Source organism: Rhipicephalus sanguineus, chromosome 4, assembly GCF_013339695.2.
Source record: "Rhipicephalus sanguineus isolate Rsan-2018 chromosome 4, BIME_Rsan_1.4, whole genome shotgun sequence".
Classification (NCBI taxonomy): Eukaryota; Metazoa; Arthropoda; class Arachnida; order Ixodida; family Ixodidae; genus Rhipicephalus; species Rhipicephalus sanguineus.
The window spans coordinates 27,627,212-27,645,308 of record NC_051179.1 but is presented as its reverse complement, the minus strand read 5'-3'; the positions used below and the strand labels follow the sequence as shown (position 1 = coordinate 27,645,308).

Sequence of the window (18,097 nt, the reverse complement as noted above, 5' to 3'; positions counted from 1 at the left end):
AATTGCAACATATCTTTGCTTTGGAATTCCTGCCCGACGTACGCGCTAATACCGTAGCCTGAGATATGCTCACATTGCACGAGCTCAGTTGCTCCGGATTGTGAAGTTTTCTCGTGAACCGAAAAACGATTGAAAAAATTTCGTTTTCACTCCGGAACGAAATAATAGATAAAGTTTCGGTTACGTTTTCGTTCCGGTCCAAAATATCGTTTTTTTTTCGTTTTTCGTTTTCGGTTTTCGTTCCGTTCCGACACCCTGAGTGCAACATTGCACATCAATTCGATTTGTTTCAGGCACACACACACATTACACATGACCCATTGTGCTGGATTGGCGACCATGGCATTATTGTCTGCTGAGCATGAGGTCACAAGTCCACTCTGGTTGTAGCGATGCATTTTAGTCGTTCGCACTTTATGGTATCCTAGAAGGCCAAGATTATTCCACAGCTCCTCACAATATGTCCCACTCATGACTTCAGGTCATGACAACCTATAACTATATTTCTTCACATTAGATAATGCAAGGTCACAAAGTGCAATAACAGACTATATATAGATACTGCAAAGTCATCTGTCAGTTTAGCAAAGCATATTCCACCATATCTTTGTGATACCTGTGTGACGTTGAAGTTTATGTCTTGTATCATTCAGTGCTGTATAAGTTGTAGGCATTTTGGGATCCTCACTTCCTGTATGTGCACATCTGTCACTGAATTGCACCTTTTGCGTTCGTGCTGCTTGGTTCACTCGAGCTGTCCTCTGTAGACAAGTCATGTGGTGACATTGACTACAACATCAGTGGCTGAAATGAGGTAGTTGGAGTCGGTTTATTGTTACGTTTTGAAACACCTCTCCAAAACTGTCTTACATCTGAAGTTTGATTAGTCAGTTTGTGCATGCAGATGGCATGCATACTGTGTACTTGCATGAACATGAACAACAAGAGCAGCAAAGAACAGTATTGACCTTCAAGTAGGCTGCAAGAGCGCCGGAAACACTCACTGTCATGCTGGAATTGCACTTTGCCATTTACATATTGTGCATAAATTGCACTTAGTCATTTACAGGCTGGGCCAGGTAAGCTGTGATGAATTACAGCATCATTTGCATGAGTGGTGAGACATGTCGGAAGAGCTGTATGTGAGAAAAGAAAATCATGTCTGCTTTTCCCAGATCTTATGTTCATAACCTACATTTTAGTTATGCAGCCATGGTATAGGCTAGAGCTGTTAAATGATCTAGTCTGGTCTTGACTTGTTCAACAACAATTGCAATGCTTTTGGTGTTAGTAGGTATGTACAGTGTGTGTACCAAATGTTTTTTTTTTCTTTGGCATCTTAATATGTATAGACAATGCACCTACTCTGCATATATTTTCTTTCCTTCCTTTTCCATTCATGTGGAATTTTTGATGTCCTTGCATTTTGAGTCCATAGATGATGTATGAGCAATTAGGAATAGGAAATAAAAAGATACTTCTCCTATTTTTATTTACTTGGCTGTTCCAACAAGACATTTTGCATGCAGTTTTTTTATATAGAGCAGAGTTTACAGCGTTTTTAGACTGCCTATGTATGGCAGAAATAGCTACTGTGTTAACATTTAGCCTGTTCTCATAACAGGCTTGTTACCCTTGTTCACCAGTCATGGCATTATCATCAGCTTCCCCGCCATCAAATGTGAAACACCTGCATGCGCCGTGCCGAGTGATGGTGACTGAGATTAAGTGCGCTTGCACTACTTATGGGAGAAACAGTGTTATGCTATGTTTGCCATTTCCACATGCCACACAAGGTTCAGCAGTTAGATTGGTTTCTTACTGATGGTCACAACAGTAAGTAAATGTGTTTGATACACTGCTCAACTAAGAGAGCTACATTTCTTTTGCCCTATTGAGCCAAAAGATGAACAATTTGAAATTACTACTGTTGTGATGGTGCTATGCTGATCACATGGCATCAGTTCGCAAGTACTGAGACTTGCATATTCAGTGCCCAAATCTACAAAAAGGTTCCCATATACCGTGGTGCTAATTGTCATCTAGTTCTCAAGTCAATGTGTTTACTGAACTGCAGATGATAGGACCTCGTATATAATATATGGCACCTACTGCAATGCAAGCTTGGACAAAACACAAAGGCTTAATTACTGAAGCTTGTTTTCTGTACTAAGCATAGGAGAACAAGAAAGCATTTGCTGAACTGTGCATATGTCGCTTGGTGTGCATGTGTTACCTGTAAGGCATTCTGTGATAGAGCATCTTAGGAGAGCAGTTTAATTGACTATGTTCTAGACGTGTAAATACCTATTAATGCATAACATTCTTTGGTGGTGCTCCCACAAGCTGGGCATAGGTCGGCGAAAAAATTGGACCTCACTCAGACTCGCTCAAGAAATATATTTTGCTGTGAGGGCTCACTCGGACTCAGACTCGCCAAAAGTTTCCTCAACTGGACTCACTCAGACTCACTAAACTTTTTCTCAACCGGACTCACTCAGACTCAAACTCGCCAACATATTACTCAGCCGGACTCGCTCAGACTCACGGCTTCACTTGAGCCTGAGTGAGTCGACTTATGAGTTCGTTGGCATAAAATTAGCTTTTTCAGTCATGGTGTCAATCGTTTTTAATGCCAATATCTTACATAATTGGTGCTCTACGATACATTTTTTGATCTTGTACCTTCAAACACAAGATATCATCATATATAAATCCAGTAAGGACATCTTCAGAAATATGCGACTCACACGAGATATTTTTATCAAGAACTTCCAATAAAAGAGCTTGTGGGGGAGGTCATCGCTTCCCTTTCCCTAACTCATGCCTCTGATCAATAAATATTGAGGTGACGCATGAATGCTAGTGTGCTGCGATAAGCGTAAATAAATTTGAGTATAAACTAGAGCTGTGCGAATAGCAAAATTTTGGGTGCGAAGTGAATTCGAATATTGAAGTGTAAGTGCGAATCGAATATTATTTGAATATTTCTCGAATATTTTAGAATATTTTTCGAATACTTCGAAGTGAAATTGCAGAAAAAAAAGTTAAGAGAGGATTCCTAAGCATATTCTTATGAGATAGCAACATGAAAGTGTTTCTTTTTGCTAGGTTGATGAAGCACTGGCGGGGTGGTGTTTTCATAGTTGTCTTATCAAGGATGAGGCAATGTCGAGGCCGAATTCTATTTATGTACATTATTTGGTGCAACCAAAGTGTTGCCAACAACACTTTAACGTGATAGGCAAAGATGCCATTTCCTCAGCCTCTCCTCCTCTTTCAACTTCTATGGAAACCCAACTGATGTGGCGGACAAGGGTCTGCTTTCTTCAAGTTCGTAGTTCCAAATCTGCCTCGTAGATGCCAATTTATAAGAACATCTGAAATTTTGGATGCTAAAACGCTTCGGTGTCCGATTTTTCGGACTTCCTGCCCAAATTTTAGGTCCAAATCAGCATTGATTAAGACCCCACCTCTTCCACATCTTTCGTCTCCATGTTGGAACCAGCGTTTTCTTGAGTTAATACATTTGCGATCGTAGCGCAGCTTGAAAGACAGCTTTGCCACAATACGGGGGTGTGATGAGGTGAAGCATATTGAAAATCTAGGGACCACTTCCAATCGGACGTTGACTGTGTCTTGACAAAGTTCGACCGTAACGGAGCTTGAAAGGCAGCTTTTTCGCAATACCGGGGTGTGATGAGGTGAAGCATATTGCAATCTAGGGACCATTTCCAATCGGACGTTCACTGTCTCTTGATAAAGTTCGACCGTAACGGAGTTTGAAAGGCAGCTTTGGCGCAATACCGGGGTGTGTTAAGGTGAAGCATACTAAAAATCTAGGAACCACTTCCAATCGGACGTTGACTGTCTTGGTAAAAGACGACCGTAACGAAGCTTGAAAGGCAGCTTTGCCGCAGTGCGAGAGTGTGATAAGGTGAAGCATATTAAAAATCTGAAGGGGTCACTTTCAATCGGACGTTGACTGTATTTGTTTTTGGGAAGTTCGAATAGTAAAATTCGAATCGAATAGCAAACACTATTCGAAAAATATTCGAAATTTCGAATATTCGCACACCGCTAGTATAAACATAAGCCGATATATAATATAAGGCTGGAAGTAATGCTGAAGATGAGTAGATATATAGGAACATAAGTCAGCAACAAAAGGCGGAGCTCACTCGGACTCACTCAAGAAATATATTTTGCGCTTAGAGCTCACTCGGACTCAGACTCTCCAATATTTTCCTCAAGACTCACTCAGACTCGGACTCATTAAATTTTCTGCAACCGGACTCGCTCAGACTCAAGCTCACCAAAATATTACTCACTCAGACTCACAGCCCGGTCTGAGTCTGAGGGAGTCAACTCATGAGTGAGTTTGCCGGCCTATGGGCTAAAGGCAGCGAGGGTGTGTGTGTGTGTGTGTGTGTGTGTGTGTGTGTGTGTGTGTGTGTGTGTGTGTGTGTGTGTGTGTGTGTGTGTGTGTGTGTGTGTGTGTGTGTGTGTGTGTGTGTGTGTGTGTGTGTGTGTGTGTGTGTGTGTGTGTGCATAGCCTGCGTGCACACGTCAGCACCAAATGTGGCTGAGTTATCCTGCAATCTGGCCAACCAACATATGCTATACATTTAGTACACTAATGCAGAATGTGTATTTCTGAACAGTAGACCTTAGGTTGCCATCAAGCTCTGAGGTATTAATGCGCTAACACACAATTCATGAAAACAACAAAGCAAGCCCTTTTTAATAAATTTTCACTTTAAGTGAACTGTAGAGCAACATGTTCAATATAGGCATTTAATAATTGACCTTCATTTTAATAACGCGTAACCCGGCATGTCCTTTACTATCAACAGATTTATAGTTTAATTGACTATAATAGGCACGTTAGTAAGTTTAAGGAAATAATCTTGGCAAATTGTGCGGAAGGAATTTATTTGCACTTTCCTTGAAAAGAAAGGGGGAGCATGCGAACAGCTACGCTGGCCGTGCGTGAATAAGTGAGTGATCTGTTAATTAGCACGATCTTTCGCCCAACGTTTTTAGAACCAACTTTTTCACACATGGAAACCACGCAGAAGTGCTGTCTCAGTCAAATGGCGCAGTAAAATAAGGCGACTCTGGCGCTCCATCAGTACAGCGGTGGCAAATGTTTACTTAAACATGGATTTTCATTAACGATGTATTTTATTAATCGCGGTGACGCACGCACAAACAGTTTCGGTTTCGGCCTTTGTCGCACTACATTACGCAGCGGAAGTTGCTACAACCTCCGTGTGCAAGAAGGCACTCGATTTTTTTCTGGGTCACGTGATTACTGCGCAAGCGATTGTGGCTGAATGTAGCGCGCGCGTTGTCAGAAATCGGAGCTTCGGGGAGTGCGATCGTGAGCATTATTTTCCTCACGCCGCCGCTGGCTCCCATCTTGGGTTGGCGCCGCACTGACGCACTTGCTTCACGGGGCTAACACGCGGTAACCATTGACGCCCTGTGTGCTTCGACGCTGCCGCCGCCGCCAGGGCCGACAGCCGAGGAGGCCAAGACCATGTCTGGCGATCACCGGACTGTCATCAACGGGAGTCCGAGCCAGTACGTGAAGCTCAACGTAGGCGGGTCCCTCCATTACACCACCATCGGCACTCTCACCAAACATGACAGCATGCTCAGGGCCATGTTCAGTGGCCGAATGGAGGTCCTCACCGACTCCGAAGGTGAGTGGCGAGCCTCTCCTGCCGGTTTCGTCGATCCGTCAGGCCGTGCCTCTAAGCTTATGCCACTCCCATCACTGTTTGACGAGGGCTCGTCATGTTGCAGCGCCCGGTTTCGTTTTGAGCTCGAAACTGTATAGGATTTGTTGCTATGAAAGTTCGGCAGACCATAAATGTCGCGGTTCTTGTTTCGTACTTGTCTCGTTTTGTTGCAGAACTGACCCCCCCGCAATCCGTATTTTACGTGCTTCTAACCGTGCCATCCCGACTGCAGGGATTTGTGCACTGACTCCACTTTCCCTTGGGTCGTTATTCGTAGGTTGGATACTCATAGACAGATGTGGGAAACACTTCGGCACCATCCTGAATTTTCTGAGGGACGGCTCTGTGCCACTTCCCGAGTCGACGAGGGAGATTGCGGAGCTATTGGCCGAAGCCAAATACTACCTCATCCAGGCGCTCGTGGAAAGTTGCGAAGCTGCGCTGCAGAAGAAAGAGAGCCCTCAAGAGCCAATTTGCAGAGTTCCACTTATCACGAACGAGAAGGAAGGGAACCTTCTAATAAGCACTTCGACTAAGGTGAATATCGCACTTTTTAACAGCTTTACGGGCGTAACACAGTGCAGTTTCGATCGGGATCGAGTGTCTTGATCGCGATTGGCTTATCTGCACAAGGTTCGAAAGAGAGCCAATCGCGGTCCAGAAATTCGCTCTCTCTCGCGGACTCGATTGCGACCGAAACTGCTCGTGTGACACCCGTATGAGAAATCGCGCGTGGATGATTCACGGTTCATAGCGTATGAATGCAGTTGTTAGTTAACAAAACTTGTTGAAGCACGTTAGCTCGAATTCATTTTAGCAACATTATGCTTCGCTTACCTTCAAGTATGTTTGGAAAGTGTCAGTAGACTCTTGGAGATTGGTTACCAGATATGTTGTTGATGATATGTTATCATTATGCTGTTTCAGCCTCTGGTCAAGCTGCTTATCAACAGACATAACAACAAATATTCCTACACAAGGTAGGGCTTCACCTTTTTGTCAGCAGTATATGTAATGTCAGTGATAAGATAAGTTTTGTGTGTATGTACACATTAGCGCGAAGGATTCTTTCGCAACTTCCTGTGTTGCGTGAGGCTGGTCACGTATTCCATGTAAACAACTCCTATAACCGAGTCAGTGCCTGCAGTGCCTGTTGCGGCAAGTGTACGTGTATTTGTATATGTTGCGGTGCATTTCGCATCCGTTACAGGTGATTCAGTGCTGACACCGACTCATTGTTCAAAGTGATTTTGTAAATGTTTTGGTTTAGTGCTCTCATTTTCTAAACAGGTGCCTGAGAACTCGCTCAGCTGGTTGGTATGGCATCATGTGCAGTGTAGCGTGAATGAAACTTGCAAGGCTACAGAAAGACTGCAGTGCAGCGCTAGTAACAACTAAGACTCTATGAACTAGACGCACGTGCACATACATGCACGTGCATGCACACACGTTATTGCACAACAACAAAAATGTGAAAAAGCACACAAAAACATAAGAAACCAGAAATTTGCCCAAGCCACTATTAGGAACGAAGCTGGATTTCTTTTTCTGACAAAGATACAGATGGGCAGTTGACATCTGTATTGTTTATTTTCTTAATCTCTATGGCTTCTACAATTTCTCTAGTAAGCCGATAAGCATCTCTGGACTGCGCACGTGTGTGACTGAACAAGGTCCTACACCATTAGCTTGTGCAATGTGCGACGAGATAACCTCCCATAATGAGTTAGGCCACATTATTCTTGTTTTCTTGTCATTATTTCGATAAGATGCCTGCCCATCTGGCTGATGTATGTTTTTCTACTAGATTGCAGAATAGAGCGCACGACACATTCCGCAAGAGCTACAAATAGCTTCCTGATTTCTGTATCATTATGACAAGTACTTTTGTTTACACGACACTATACATTCTGAGGCAGTTGTTTCACCTTTTATCTTCTCTTTTATTTACCTCTTTATGCAGTTTCTACACCATCTAAACAAGCTAAGCTTTCTGTGCAGTACAAACTACTGTTGCAAGTGATATTTAAGCTAAAAAATATCAATAATTTATGTTTCTTCTTTTTATATTACCATTCTTCCATAACCTCATTGGTATTGCTATTGTCTCAGTCAATATTACTGCAAAGTTTTCTTGCTGTGAAGGCTAGGAAAGTATTACTCACATCATGTTTATGCAAGCATGTTGACACATTGAATATTGTTGGTGAAATTGCAGCTGCTGTCCATAGTACTAATTGAAAAATCCTGTCCAAAAGCCTTCTTTCTCAGAAACTGCAGGCACATTCAGCTGTTTGGAATGGTGTGGCACTTGTTGAACTATTTCCAGAGGTTGAGGTGCCTCTAATTAAAGGTACTTTAGCATAGCAAGAGGGGAGGGTTCCTAATCCCTCAAAACTGGCCATTGCATGTGTGTGTGTGTGTGTGTGTGTGTGTGTGTGTGTGTGTGTGTGTGTGTGTGTGTGTGTGTGTGTGTGTGTGTGTGTGTGTGTGTGTGTGTGTGTGTTTGCTACATACACATGTTTACATGCACACAGTGAAGTGTAGACCTTCCATTCCCCCATGAAATATAATCCTGGCTTACGTATACACACTTGTTTTACCTGACCAATGAGTACCTTTTTCAGCCTGATCTGACCTGTCCTTTTTACGCTTCTGTCTTGCCTTTGCAGCACTTCTGACGACAATCTCCTCAAGAATGTAGAAATGTTCGACAGGCTGTCACTGCGGTTCTGCAGCCGCGTCCTGTTCATAAAGGACGTGATAGGCAGCAATGAAATCTGCTGCTGGACATTCTATGGCCACGGTAAAAAGGTCGCCGAGGTCTGCTGCACTTCCATTGTCTACGCAACTGACAAGAAGCACACCAAAGTAAGCTGTGTTTTCTTGTTGCTTCTTTTTCACCTTACTTTCATTTGCTACACTGCACGTTAGGGTCTGCAGTGCCTAATGGCCTCAAATATCTGCTGATTCTTACGAAGTTTCCAGTCTTGAAGGTTGGGAAGAGACACTAAGTGCAGTATGCTCACGTTGCACTAGGAAGTTTTAGATTTTGTGTTTTAGTGTAGGGGGGGGGTGCAAAGCTTATCGTACGCAGAACATTGGAATATAAAGGCACCCAAACCAGCTAAGAATGAAATGCGAGGAGGGTTTGCGGCCTTGCATACACAAAGGTCCTTTGCGTCACCTAAAGGTGCAAAATGTTAACTCCTTACTGTTTAACTGTTGGTAATCACTACTTATGTTATGTCAGTTAAACCTGCCTTCTTCAGTGTAATATATTCTGAGATTGCCCAGCTGTTGTCTCGTGTTAATTTGAACTCCTGAAGACTGCGGATCCCTGCTTAGGTAATGAAGCCACAGTAGTGGTTATGCAAACATGTCAAACTGGCCGATGCTGGTTTGCATTCTCAGTGGAGAGGATAGATACTTGATGAGGAAAACCTTTTTCAGGGCGCAAAACGTTTGAAGAAAAGAAAATAACAAGATAGGACGGAGTGCACGCTTACAACCAAGTTTATTGCTCAGATGGCGGGAATATTTCTGCCATCTGAGCAATAAACTTGGTTGTAAGCGCGCGCTCTGTCCTATCTTGTCCTTTTCTTTTTGTCAAATGATCTACGCACTGGAAAAGGTTTTCCTTGCCATGCATGCATTACCGAGCAGCCACCTTGTTGAGAGGAGGGCTGTGACCTACTTCTTTAATTAAAAAGTTGTGAGCTAATCTTATTGAGAGCTGATCTGTCATTTTTGCACAAGCGTTTGTGCATGTCAATACAGTTGTTTGCTGCTGTGCTGTTTGTATAAATAACAGTACTGCAAACTTTAGTGCATAACTAAAACTCCACATTTTCTGGCATTAAGTTCTGGTGAATTCGGCAGATGCTCCCAGCCACTTGTCTTTGTTTACTTTATGATTATCCAAATTCGTAGCTTTTTGTATGTGTGTGTGTGTGTGTGTGTGTTTCAAAAAAGTAAAGTGAAGTGAACGAAAAGATAACTTGCCGCCGGCAGGGACCGAACCTGCGACCTTCGAATAACGCGTCCGATGCAAGGGTACCTAGGTACTAGGTGCCCTTGCAAGGGTACCTTGGTACTACATAGGTAGTATGCGAGGGATTATTGGTCAGCTGCCAGCTCGTAAAAAGATCACGTGCTACGTGACACCAAAAAGGCAGAAAAAAGAGTGTTCCATGCTCGCCGCCATGGCTGCGATCAGCGCTGACTAACACTCCCAGGTTTAACCCCTTAAGTGCTTTATTTTTTTGAAAATTTCCCAACCAAAAGTGCCTATTTTTTTATTGCTGATTTCGAATCTGATTGTACTAAAAAATAGCTAGTCGATGTTAAAAAAATATTTGTACCACATACTTAGTCAAATCAAAACACGGAATAACGCAAGGGGGCCTGTTGCAGCTCCTGCACCAAAAGCAAGTTTCCTTTCTCAACTTTTTCCCGTCTTCTCCTCGCTTCCGAGAGCAAATGAAGCACTTTTGAAGAAATTGCTGAATATACTCCATAAGGTCATCTGGCGATGACAAGTTGAAAGCCTTGCCTCGAATGGCCAAGAATGGAAAGCAAGGAGGCTTCACAGGAGGATTGCCTGCATCAAGCAGGATCCACTGGCGAGCACTCGCGATGTTCGCTTCCGAGCTGTCTTCATCATCACCGGAGGAGATGCTCAATTCATCGCCTTCGCTGTCTTCACTTCCGGACACAAGATAAACATCTGTATCCGAATGATCATCACTCGAAGAAGATGACGAAAACGAAAAGCCTCTTTTCGTGTTGACGAGCCAGTTATGCATAGGTGCCCGCCACCGCAAGCCATCTTTTCATACAAAAACCGTGCTCTTTCCGCAGGAGAAAAATAAATTGCCAAGTAAATGCTGCCATCTGGTGGATTACACGCAATCTACGCTGTAGAAGAGCGCCTCTTGCCCTGAACGCTAGAGGGGAGTACCTATTCAGCTAGGACGAGCTCTGCTCGTCCAAAGCAGTTTGGGGACAGTTTGGGCAGGACGAGCTCTGCTCGTCCAAAGCAGTTAAGGGGTTAAAATGCACATATATATCCCATAAAGTGGACGGGAGGATGACAGCCGTCGTAGCTCAGTGGTAGAGCATCACGCGTTATTCGAAGGTCGCAGGTTCGGTCCCTGCCGGCGGCAAGTTACCTTTTCGTTCACTTTACTTTCTTCACATTTGCATCCTAATTACTACAATTAACATACCCTATACTTTCCTTGGCATTATTGATTGTTAGTTCTCATTAATATTGTGCTTAACAAAGAAAGACGAGCCCTTAAAAGTCATCTTCTTTCATTACGAGCTGTTGTAGCTCATACAGGAGTGCTTCGCAATGGTCATGTTAATGATGGCAACACATTCCTTTCCATCAATCACTCTTGACACACTCTCTGAAGAGTTCTGTGCACATATAAAATCTTCTTTAATTGTTCCTGGTGCTCTATTTGTATATTTCCTCATAAAATTACAAATACTAGCCTAATTTCATATTTGTAAAAATGACTACTAAATGTACTTGAAAAATATTGAAAAGTGTTCATTTCGATTCACTTCTTATTTCATTCAGTCTCGAAGTCACTGTTTTCACACTCTTAGTCATTTGGACAAAACCTTATCATAAAAAGGACTCATCGCTTTTTTTTTTGGGGTTAAAACCACAAACGCACAACCCTACACGTAATTTAAAACAGCGCAAGCACTCACAACTGGCTTTTAACATTTATTCAGAAAAGAGTGTTTTTTCTCTCTCGCCCTCGCATTTGTGCACTCCGCTTCAAGCTTCCACTATTGCAGCAAAAGTAATTCAGCTAGCCAGACTGACACTTCTTCATAAATGGCTGAAGTCACAAACAAGGACCCTGCAGGTGCCACATGTGCAATTGTCGTCTTCCTCCACTTCTCTCGCCAGGTCGAGTTCCCCGAAGCTCGCATCTATGAGGAGACCCTCAACATCCTCCTCTACGAAAACCGCAACGGCCCGGACCCTGAACTGATGCAGGCGACGAGCACGCGAGGCGCTGTCGCTCGTGCCACCACCTGCTACACGAGCGACGACGAGGACGAACGGCGCGCGCCGGTCGGCTCGTGCAGCGGCTGCGCCAGTGCACGCGACTCCCGAGAGTCATGCCACCTGGGCCGTATACGAAGCACCAAGCAGAGCAGCTGAGGTAGCCTCTATGTCGCTGCCTTACTCCTTCGCGGAATCTCGCCGGCGGGGGCAAGGTACCGGCAGCTGTCATTCGGTCGCTGCAAGCCGAGCCTGGCTTCTTTCTGCTGTCCCTACATGGACCTCGCTTAGCGCGGAGAGAGGTGTGATGCGCCGTACGACGCTTGTTTTGTGGGTGACTGCCCGACCTCGTAAGCCAGTATGAATGGAGCACAGGGGACTGTAGTATTGAGCGTGTCCGTACAGCACGATTAAGAGTGCATATTAGTGCAAACACCGAGAGAGGACAGAAGAGAGGGCACTGTGTGCTCTCTTCTGTCCCCGCTTGTCGTTTGCACTGATATGCACTGTTAAGCACAGGGGGACCCTGTATCCTTCTCCACTCAATCTTGTGCTCCGTTTTGTCGGGCCTTCGAAGTTACGCGGTTAGTGCGGTTGGCTCTCGTTTTTACGGAGCGAGGTCTGACCTCCCGAGAGTAGTTTTGTGGTCACTTTTAGTGAAGGGTGCAAGTGGATCGTATTTCTTGTGCCATGCCATGTGAAGCACGCGCTGAGAGGAAGCTGCATTGTGTGCCTGGTGCACTTGTTTGGGTTTTGCTCTTGTTGGAATTGTGCGTGATGTTACTAAGCAAGTATACACGTAAAATGGACCGCATGAGTCTCGAGGTTTTTTGAGCCACACTTCTCCCCATGGCTCGTCAGTTCAGCTACCACCAAAGCCAGGTTGTTCGAGCAGAACATTGTGCTATACCTTGAGCTGGGGGTGTCCACCTGCCGAATTTCCATGAATTTCATTACAAAATTGCTACATTACCGCAACACTGAATCTCGGTTTTACTGAAAAAGCTCAGCTCCGCTGAGCTGGCATGACTTGCTCTTCGTTCTTCCTATCACCACGGTCTCTTGAAGTTGTTGAGTGGCGTGTTTCTTTTTTTACTTTTTTTCCTTAGTTGCCAGGATCTCTTTGCAACAAGTGGGCGAAAGATGAGTGAATTTAGTAAGTGTTGCTAGGTGGTGTGTACCAACATGAAACCGAATTTCTTGCTGCACATATCTGTGCTCAAGAACCGGAGGGCAGACGTGTCACTTACAGCAAGAGCCGCTGTTGAAGGGAATGCGCGAGGCTCGCACTCTCGAGGTTTCAGCAGAAGCATTGTCAATGCAATGCGCAGGACCTTGAAGGCGAACCATCGGCATACATTGAATTGTTCCCAGCAAAACTGGGCATTTCCAGACTTATCAAGAAAGAATTTTGCCTATGTCCCCAAACTACCGTGTTCCCTTTAGCAACGGACTGCGCTGCAAGTGTTTGGTGATTCACTGAGTGAGCACTTTCGATGGTTTACTGAAGCTGTTAACGCGATCAAAGGCGTGTTTAGGTGTGTGTGTGACCCTACCTGCAGGTGCTCAGAATGTACTTGCTGCAGATGCTCAGCATCTACTAGCTGGTCTGAAACTTCTGATGTATGGCAGCAAAGTTATTGCTCCCAGAAGGGACCCCGTGTGTGAGTTTCACCAAGTCGCATCAGCATGTTAGGTATGTTGAAAAGAATAGCTGAATCTTTTTTTTCATGATGTTGTTTCCATTTCAACCACTTTCTCAATATTGTACAAAAGGGTCACGCTCCCATCATAACATGCAGCTTACACTTGAGGCTAGAGTGCATTTTCTTTCCAGTCTAGTATTTATTTCTCACTACACAAATGCATCATACCCAATCAACGAATGCTCCTGATAAACCCTGCTTAAAGAAATTTGACACTTTATTACATAGACTCGACACTGTGGCATTGTTGAGCTGTTGCACTGCCTGTTGTAATGTGGTTGTTAAAGGGCCCCAAAACAAGCTCTGAAAATATAAAGAACTAGCGTGTTGTTCTCTCTTGGTTTTTCCCATCTTTTCATGGTGCATTGCTGTGCCATCAATGTGATCCTCGTGATATCACTGTACAAGTTCTGAATTGGTCCGCATACAAGAGATATCAGTTGTGATTCGTCTGCTACCATACTTTGCCATACAGTTGCACGACTATTATTGTCTTGCACTGTCATGTGCACCCAATTGATTTCATCTCATCTAGTGGGTTTTGTACTGCGTAAACGAAGGTAACAGCATGTAGCCGAAAAGCTGGAAGTCTCGATAGGCACAGCACTCAGTACAGGCATCGACCACATGTCTTCTGAAAAAATAAGTGACGAAAAGGAGAGAGCACATGTAGGAAGGGAAGTGAAAATGAGAAAGAGGCCACTTTCTCACCTTTCAAGTCTTGTTTTAGGGGCCCTTTAAAGCACAAATGCTAAAAATTTCAGTGGATGTGTCGTTGGGGTTTTGCAGCAAGCTTGTGCTCCTAAGATATTTTCATTGGAAATACAATGCTGCTTGAGCGGTATCTTGCTCCTTACTTTTCAAAAGCTGACGAAGTGGCAGTAAAAATGCTGTGGCCATCTTACCTCAGAGTACTCCAATTGTGCTCGCTAGGCTGGTGTGTAAGGCCACTTGAATTGTGCTTCAGTCGGATAAAATTTTGGGTGTTTTTTAAACTCTTTTGAGGGAAAGGTCCCATTATGATGTGTTGCATGGCCACCCAATGCTAACGAAAGAGTGATCTGTGGGCTTTCCAGCAGAAATTGAGCTGCTGTGAGCACTTTCATTTTAACGAGACATTTTTTTTTTTCTCCGGTAAATGGATGACCCCATACAACTGTTGTGGCTTGCGTGATTGCAGAACTTATTTTTTATAGGAGGTGCTTGCATTGCATCCATGATTCCATTCATTTATACATGCTCTCTTACAATTGTCAAGTGTGGCAGCTCAGTTCTTAAGTCTTTAAATGAAGGAACAGTTTTGAACGTGCAGAACTCGTTCATTATTCTGCAGTATCTGGCAGCATTATTAACGTTAAGGTATGCTTTCTTTAGTACTACTTCAAGTGAAGATTTCTCACACGACCATTCACTTATCTGGTACAGTTTGAACACCTGTTCAAGAGTTTCAGCACGTGCCACCACTTTCTTAACGTTCTTAAAGCAAGTTCATGGCACTAGCTCTACGCGCACTATTGCTGTGTACTCTTGTTTGAAATGTGTAATAGAAGTTTTGTGGTGTGGTCTGGAGCTTGCGTCTCACTGTGGCATTTATGTCGCGTGTATTAATGTAACAGAGCGATCAACAATGCTATTGTTTGGCGTGGGATGAAAATGTAATGCTCACATTTGCTTGTTGAAGTGCGGTTCTGCCTGTAATTTGCTGTATTAGTTAAAACTGTGTGGTTATTTGTCTCCTCCCACCCTGCTGTACAAATATGGTCAGCGTGGACAGTGTTTCAGTATAGTGAAAATGTTGACTCCGAGATGTGCCATATGGCAGTGCTGTACGTTTAGACGAACCGACTCTCCACCTCCCTGGATTAAAGAAAAGATGGAGGTGCGAGTGGTCGTTTCACGAAGCGGTTGATCCTCCTACGCATCGGTTTTTGTCCTTATGCAAGTGCATAGGCTTGGATAAACATGCGATATCCAGAACAGAAGTTGTCGCGCCCAGCAAGTCTTTGTCAGAGTAGGTCAGACTGACACATACCTGCTAACCTTACAGCACTAAAATTTCAGAAGAATCGTGTATGGAAAAAAATTGGATGACACACATTCAAAATCTTGACCTTTAGCTAACACTTTTCTGGTGTATGTACAAACTTTATCAATTATGATCTGACCTTAGATTTAGCACACAAGCAGTGGCAAACTTGGAACAGCACACACTTTTCAGAGACATTGCTGTTGCCAACATCAACTGCTTCAGAAACAATTAGTAATCTTGCTTAAAGCAAGTACTCACTCTGGTATGTGACATCTTGTCACTCCACCTTTGAGCACTCATGAAGAAACTCGCGAAAAGGAGTTTGGTTGTTTAAAAACACGATGAAATGTGTGGAATCTTCGAATGGAGCTCAAGTTTGAAGCTCACAAAAAGATTTGTGAATGTTGGCAGGTATACTGACCTACTTCTACAAACTCTTGTGGGACGCCACGAAGTTTTGGAGTTCGCTCACAGTATTTTTCTCGTGCATCATGTGACGCCGTATCGTAAAACCATTTCTTCGTATGGTGTCTCAAGCATAACTGTTACTATGCTGATGGCTGTAAGGAGCATCTAGTCCTATCAATGTATGGCTATTTGTCAACTATCTGACAAAAAAAAATTGTATATGAATGTGGATTCTGTAAGGGCTTGCAGTGCCACCGTGGTATGTCGTTACCGGCAGTTTAAAGCGGGAATGTTTCCTGCCAAACGTAGCTGTGTGGGTGTCACTGTATCATCTGGATGTTGTAAGTTCACATGTATACTCTATGTTGTGATGAAGCTGACACTCTCAGTATTCACAGCAAGGAACAGAAGAGAAGCATGCATCCTTGAGTTGGAAGTTCTCTTGCAACTGCCAATAACTGCTCTTAACCACCGCGACTCGTCTTCGAATATTTGGTGCTGTTGAACTGGCCCTAAAGCTGTCTTTTTCTTTTCAAACGACTTCATTTTGACCCACTGGTAAATGTTTTAACGGTTTTTCTTGACTTTGATGCAGAAAGCAGGAGGTACGACAGTGTAAAGAAAACCTCACTCAGTGTCAAAGTTTCAAATGGCTGTTGTATGGCAGCCGCCAAGTTCAATACCCATCTGTTTGTATCAGCTCTAAAACTGCATTTACTCCGTTGTCATTTTTTTTTCGTTCTTACTTTTCCATTCCTCTGGACAGCAGCATCCAGAAACCAAAGGCGCGGAGACTGCCTTTAAAGGCCTTCCCGATGCATTGATTGCTCACACCAAGTTTTTCTGTCGCTCGCAACTTGAGTGTTTGGTGTTGCGTGCACCTGTACATTTCACCTGCCATGTATATCGCGCATGTTCAGAGTTTAGCTCGGTAAAATAAAAACCTCGTGGTGTTGATTTTGCCATGTCATTTCTGTTCTCTAGCACTGCAACGGTGCATTTTCAGCATGTATTAATACAACACATAAAAAAAAAAAAACGCCAGGCCTGCGCGGAAAGTGCAGCACAGTCACAGCGAAAGCTGGAAGAGCGGCATTTCTACAGCCCGTTATAAAGCCTCTTGGGGCTACTAATACAAGTACACTAGCAACGTACCCACCACGCCACTAATAATTTTCGTGAAGTTGGGAAGCACCCACTACGCCATTATTCCTCATTCTGCAGAGAAGCGAGGTACCATCTTTAAGGCATTATGTGCACTTTGTTGATGTGGCGACTAATGACGATGAACTATGGCTGAGCCTTTTGTAATAGGTTGGAAGCTTTAAACGACCCACTAGTTACGTAATTCGCATTGTGTGACGCCCGGTCGTTATTTCACTCTCCCACCACGTTATATAACAAGTTAATTAGAGAAAGAGAGAGGGAAATAACTTTATTGAGACCCTGAGGATATGGATCATGGGGGCCTTATGGGCCTCCTTGGCAACCAATACAAGTGCACTTGCAAGGAACCCACTATGCTATAAATCATAATTTTTGTGACTCAGCGACTATGCGATTTTTCATCATTCTGCAGAGAACCGTGGCACCCGCTAAACACCTATAAGGCATTACATGCACTCTGATGATGCTGTGCCCGATGACGAAGAATTATGACAGAGCCCTTTGTAATGGGTTGGAAGCATTCAACAACCCACTCGTTGCACAATTTGCATTGTGTGACGCCTGGTTAGAGAGTTCACATTGTATGAAACCTGGTTGTTATTTTACTCTTCTACTATGCTATATTACATATTTTGATGTGGTTCCTTCCCGACATGAAGCCTCTATAGGGTCCTTTTGCAAAGCAATTTCACACATGGCTCTGAGGTAGAATACTGGGCTCCCACACAGAGGGCCCTTGTGATCTCATCACAGCTTTCGCTGTAAAACGAACTACACACACGATGAGGCGGGTAAGCGCTTACGTCTCGGCGCATTTGTTTTCTATTATGTGTTGCGCTAGTATGTGCTGCAGTTATGGAACACAAACTTGCCCGAACAGCAACCCTTCTGAACAGTGCTTCTTTGAAATGAAACTTTTGTGACACAGCAAAGTGACCAATGCAGGAACAACTATCATCAGCTACTAGACAGTGACAGAGCGTTGTATAGAGCTTTTCTTTGG

The 18,097-nt window shown here is 43.8% G+C and overlaps 1 protein-coding gene across 2 annotated transcripts; it reads left to right on the top strand.

The window, feature by feature from the left end:
- Nucleotides 1-5,332: 5,332 nt before the first annotated feature.
- Nucleotides 5,333-16,884, top strand: LOC119389680 (BTB/POZ domain-containing adapter for CUL3-mediated RhoA degradation protein 3). 2 transcript variants are annotated; one of them, XR_007415731.1, is made up of 6 exons: nt 5,333-5,711; nt 6,028-6,287; nt 6,678-6,730; nt 8,423-8,621; nt 11,686-13,871; nt 14,026-16,884. XR_007415731.1 is itself a non-coding variant. In XM_037657041.2 (5 exons), the coding sequence occupies exons 1-5, from the start codon at nt 5,546-5,548 to the stop codon at nt 11,941-11,943; spliced, it is 936 nt and encodes a 311-aa protein (XP_037512969.1). In that variant the 5' UTR covers nt 5,333-5,545; the 3' UTR covers nt 11,944-16,884. The 2 variants fall into 2 exon arrangements, 1 of the variants encoding a protein (XP_037512969.1); XM_037657041.2 differs by having other exon boundaries at nt 11,686-16,884.
- The last annotated feature ends 1,213 nt before the right edge of the window (nt 16,885-18,097 follow it).

Excerpts from the sequence above, each read along its gene's own strand:
- LOC119389680 (XM_037657041.2), top strand. The coding sequence starts at position 5,546 with ATGTCTGGCGATCACCGGACTGTCATCAACGGGAGTCCGAGCCAGTAC. Across the intron at positions 5,712-6,027 it reads GGTCCTCACCGACTCCGAAG|GTTGGATACTCATAGACAGA; the intron begins GTGAGTGGCGAG and ends CGTTATTCGTAG. Across the intron at positions 8,622-11,685 it reads CTGACAAGAAGCACACCAAA|GTCGAGTTCCCCGAAGCTCG; the intron begins GTAAGCTGTGTT and ends TTCTCTCGCCAG.